Source organism: Cyprinodon variegatus, unplaced genomic scaffold, assembly GCF_000732505.1.
Source record: "Cyprinodon variegatus isolate N-32 unplaced genomic scaffold, C_variegatus-1.0 Scaffold670, whole genome shotgun sequence".
Lineage (NCBI taxonomy): Eukaryota > Metazoa > Chordata > Actinopteri > Cyprinodontiformes > Cyprinodontidae > Cyprinodon > Cyprinodon variegatus.
Genome location: NW_015151123.1, coordinates 17,000 through 22,012, shown reverse-complemented (window position 1 = coordinate 22,012; position 5,013 = coordinate 17,000). Strand labels below are relative to the sequence as shown.

Genomic DNA, 5,013 nt, shown 5'->3' with positions numbered 1-5,013 from the left:
GTTGAAAATCGTCCTGGTCTGTCTGGTGGCTGATTATCACCAATCTGTTTCACAAGTTTCCCGCAGCTATTTATGCTGCTTACTTTCCTTCCATCAGCATCAGATTTTTTGTGCTGTTGTGAGTCTAACTCAGTCATCAAGTGAGTCTCATCTGTTATTCTGATCTTGGCCTGTTTTCTGCTTTGGATATTCGAGTTTTTGCCTTGTCTTTGCCTTCTCTGTCTGTTTTGTTTTTTACTGTATTTCCTGGATTTTGCCAGAAACCGATCCTACTGACACGCAGCCGCTCGCTGTAATCCCTTTTTGTTTAAAAATAAATCCTGTTGAAAATTGTCCTGGTTTGTCTCTGAATATCGGGTCCTTGTTTCTTTGGTCATCACAGTTAAGGAACCAAAGTTCAGTCTCCTCGTTCCCACACGGATTCTGAGAAGGCTTTATTACAACCCAGCCACTAACCTGAGCTCTCTTCCTCAGTGGTTCCAGTTCCCGCTGCTGACTGGGTTCCTGCTTGGTTTGCTGACTTAAAGAAATTTGTTAAATGTTATTTTTGTCTGGTTGAATATTGGCACTTCATTCTGCTTTATCCTGGTCTGGATCACTACATAAATTGTACAGTGTTTCAGGTTTCCCTTCATCTTGCTTTCCAGCTACAGAAGACACGACTTCTTAAGCAGAGGGAACTAAGGGTGCAAGGTAAATAGCTAGTGATAGCAATCCTGTCTTAATGTTGTGACCTCTTTATGCACAAATTTGTATTCATCACTAACTCCGGCAGTCCCTTTCCTCCAACTTTTACATCTCATTAAGTTTTTCTAACCTTAACTGCTTGGTTATGCCACAGCCTTCAACCAAAAAGCATGGAGCAAAGACACTTTATTTAAGGAGAGAAAGGAAAAAAAAAAATGTAGGTGTCAAATCTCACCTCAATGAATCCATTCTTCAGGTTTGGAGGAAGTCCACACCTTTTTGGTGGAGTTATAGAAAGCCCAAAGCACTGAGGCTCAATCATCCTGAGTGGAAGCAATGATCCAGCATTCCATGAGTGAAAGGTGAATGGTAACTTGATCGTTATTTATGTAGAACGAGCTCATTTACAGCTATAGATAAAAGGAATAAACATCTTTTCTTTTCGGTTTTTGAAAATAACTTACTGTAAATATTGGATATTTGGTTCTTCACACGGTTTCTGTTCCCTCTGCTCCCCGATGCAGTGCTGGCCACCTCCTCTAGGGGCAGGGTTGTTGCAGCTGCGGGTTCTTGACCTTTGCCCTTCAGAGCAAGAACTCCAGGATGACCAGCAACTCCAGCTGCCATGGATCACCCCTGGAGAACAGAGGGAGAGGGCATTTTACTGTGCTCTACATGACCTATTGTTTCTAACTTCATATCAAAGTGTTGCTTCAAAACAGATGTTTTTCTAACTTTTGAGCCCCTGATGTAAAAAAAAACATTGCATCAGAGTGTAGACGCCGTAAAATGACATCAGGACTACTTTAATGTAAGCATCTAATTTATTTCTTAAAATTTTTTATTATTTAAATGGAATTTTATTGTGCATTTTACAGTGTAAGGGGTTATTTACTCTGAATTATGAATTAGATTAATCAATAAAAAATGTAACATCTAAATATTTTTTAATAACATAGTGATCCTCATTTCGTAGCCCCCAGGGTGGCAGTGACCTAATTTTTATGGAGTGAAACACATTCTGTGAATAAAAATTTGAAAATAATAATTGAAAATTGCAATCCAGAAATAATACTTTAAGAGATGTTTTAACATAAGAAACATTATAAGAGTACCTTTGCTGTTTTCTTAGATTTTTCTTTAGTTACATTTTTTCTAATTGACATTTTTTTTCAATTTATTTTCACATATTTTGTATTTAAAAATGTTATCTTTCACATTTCAATATTTGATATTTTACAGATCGCATTTTGTTTACTGCTGGGGCTGGTTTTCCTCTGGAATGAGGAGCAAAGACTCATTTCTATTGGTCTGCTGGACGTTAGAAACATTTTTATTGGTCAATGTACGCTTCAAGTTTTTCTATAGACCTTAAAGTGAAAAGTTTAATAATATTGTGAATCATAAAACTCAATCTGATGAAGAGAAATTTGAAAAAAATTGAAAATATAAATATTTCTTTCAATATAAAAAAAGAAAAAATGATTGAAAACAAAAACTGAGCAAAACAGCAAAGTGACTTTAAAAAAAACATTTTTTAATAAACAGTTTTAACAAGTTTTAACTTTGGATAGTTTTTTTCTTTTTATTAATTTCCATTTACAAAACATGTTCTTTCCTTGAAAGAATAATGCTATGTTCACACCGCACCAACGCATGTGGGCGGAGCTAAGCGGTGGAGCAGAGAAATATGGTGGAGCGCAGAGCGGTTTTCTTTCTTTTTTTTTTTCTTTTTTTTTCAATTCAAAGGCCGGAGCGAGGATTTTGCTCCGCTCCAGTTCGCTCCGTTGCGCTCACAACAATCAATCAAAGTCAATGGAATAGACTTTATTTAAATTCATGTTGGACTTTAAGCCTAGGCCAATGCCTATGCCGTAGTCTGTGCTTATAATTCAATGGCATAACGACGCAACAACAGGCCCGTAAGCAACATTATCTGGGTGGAAAGAGACGGCCTAGTCCACAATTGGTCTCCACCACTCACGTAACTTTTGTTGCTAAGACGCCATTTTAGGTGGAAAAGGCGTAGTGTAAACAACCGCAGCATAGCTAAACGAAGGACTAAAGGCCCGTTTACATAGCAGCCTGTCCAAGATAAGTCATTACAGTTAACATAAGCCTGAAAACGGGCGGATTTAGGAAAATCGGTCTCCGCCAGTCACATGACATTTGTTGATAAGACGCCATTTTAGGTGGAAAAGGCGTAGTGTACCGCGCCCGAGGTAAACAATTACCGTCACTTGGCAGAGACCGATTGTGTAGGGGGCCAAAAAGGTGTCAGTGATGGGGCCCCTAAGAGGTCGGGGGCCCCTAAGCAACTGCAGTATCTGCTTACCAATAGTTACGCAGTTGAATCTGTTACAGTCTAATGTTTTAACTTTACCACGGAATCGCCGAGACAAGGATTGCATATTGTGTGATAAATAAGTTGGATAAAATATCATAAAAACATGCACTAACTATAGTGAACAATACAGAGTGGGTTTACATAAAGTGATCTTTGTGGTAAGAGCTTGTTTTTGAAAATGGATTGCATACATGCATTGTACGTTATTTTCTCATTTACAATGAAATGCGAAGTGATCTTTTTTATTGGAGTCTAGTAAAATAAATTAATTAAATAGGAAAGGCGGGGGAACATGAATGGAGTGAGGTGTTACGTTCACAGCTGGGAAACAGTGCGATAATTTAACTGCCAGTTAAATAAGACAATACACATGTATAGGTCACATCATTAAATCAAACGTCATGTGTCTCAGAGCCCTGGCATAATTACATGAAGGAAAAATGTCAGAAAAATGCCTTCTCCTGAAAATTTGAGCGGTCGTGGAGCGATTTCGCCGGAGCGGCGGGAAAATCAAGGTGAGCTAGAGCCGATTTTGAGCTGAGTGTCCTGCCGCAACTTTTAGTGGCGGAGCGAATGAGCGAACATCCTCCTGTGCGGGGAGCGAGAATTTACGCGGCGCTCCGCTCCGTTCTCATGCTCTGCACTGTACGCGCTTTGAGCAGCAAAAGAAGCCGGTTTACATGCAAAGTCTATGGTTGACACATATCGAAAGGTTCTGCAGCGCGTCTAGAGCAGCAGGAGCAGCACCTCATGAGGTCCTGAGCATCTGAAGCAAATAATGCACTTCACAAGCAGCAGCTTGTTTGCTTTTATTATCTTGACGCCTGCAGTTTGTACCACATACCTGAAAAAGGCTAACATCTACTTCCAGCTGCCACTAACAGTAGGAGAAAACCCCCAGGAGGCGACTGGGCCTGAGGTAGCTGCTGCTGGGGCTTCCTATTGACAGCGTGCCATCGGTCGGAACGCCTCTGACTGCGAAATTATGTTTGATGGTAGGATCCTAATCTTAACTGACTGCACAGACAGTGTTTTAAGGTGGACTTTCTTGCATAAAAACAGCAGAAGCATCAGAAGCATCTAGACACAATCTACTGGACGCTTCAGGAGCATCAAAGCTGCTCTTGAAGCGCATCAGACCTTAATGTCTACAAGCTTCAAAAATGAAGCAGCAGCTTTTTGATTTTCAAAGCGTGTCTGGTGTGTTTGTAGCACATGTAGTCTTTGGGAACCAATGCTTTAAATAATTTGTAAGGCAGTCCTCGAGGGCTTGTGTCCTGATACTCTTAGATGTGTCTCTTCTTCAACATACTCTGATATGTGGCCATTAAGGCAAGGAACACATATAAGAGTAGCAGGACACCTGCAGTCCAAATTTTCAGTTTGAGACTACTGTTCTGAGGTAATAATAAAAAAAAATGTAATGTTTGCTGTTAATGTTGTTTACCTGGCTGTTGTCCAGTCTCAGCTCCCCTCTCACAGGCCGGCCCTGATGTTCCAGGTCTGCAGATGCAGCGACACTCCGTGCCTGTCAGCAGCGGCTGGCCGTTATTCATGCAGGGCCTGCAGTGGCAGGGATGCTCCTCAGCCAGGTACTCCTCTGTCGCTTGCTTCAGGTAGAGTTTTTTTAACCCTGAGCACTGAACCTCTTTCACCAGCTCATACAGGGGACGAAGCTGGAAGACAGATGTTCTAACCAATCAGGAGGGACGATGACCATTTGGCCAATAGATATGTATCTCTATCAAAGAGGGTTTGCCACATTATAGAGTTGCACCAATTTAAAGCAATAGTACACCCAAAACATGATTAGCCTTCATTTTCTACTCACCCCCATGCTGAACAACACTCTGGAGTACTTTTTTGATACCTCAAATGCATCTGGAGATCTGGTAGACTTCTTGCTGTCTGCTGACATTCAAATAATGGAGGTCTATGGCGCCCGAGACAGAAAGGTCCATAAAAGTCCACAAAAAACG

General features: G+C 40.7%; 1 protein-coding gene across 1 annotated transcript in view; it reads right to left on the bottom strand.

Annotated features, from left to right (window-relative positions):
• The window catches only part of LOC107097072 (complement component C7-like), a gene marked incomplete at its 5' end in the record, with an annotated part of 24,036 nt that overhangs the window by 11,034 nt on the left and 7,989 nt on the right, over positions 1 to 5,013 (bottom strand). The window contains 3 exons of the mRNA XM_015394064.1: positions 923 to 1,010; positions 1,152 to 1,323; positions 4,482 to 4,710. Of these exons, the coding sequence (XP_015249550.1) occupies positions 923 to 1,010; positions 1,152 to 1,323; positions 4,482 to 4,710 (489 nt within the window). The remainder of the gene's footprint in view (positions 1 to 922; positions 1,011 to 1,151; positions 1,324 to 4,481; positions 4,711 to 5,013) is intronic.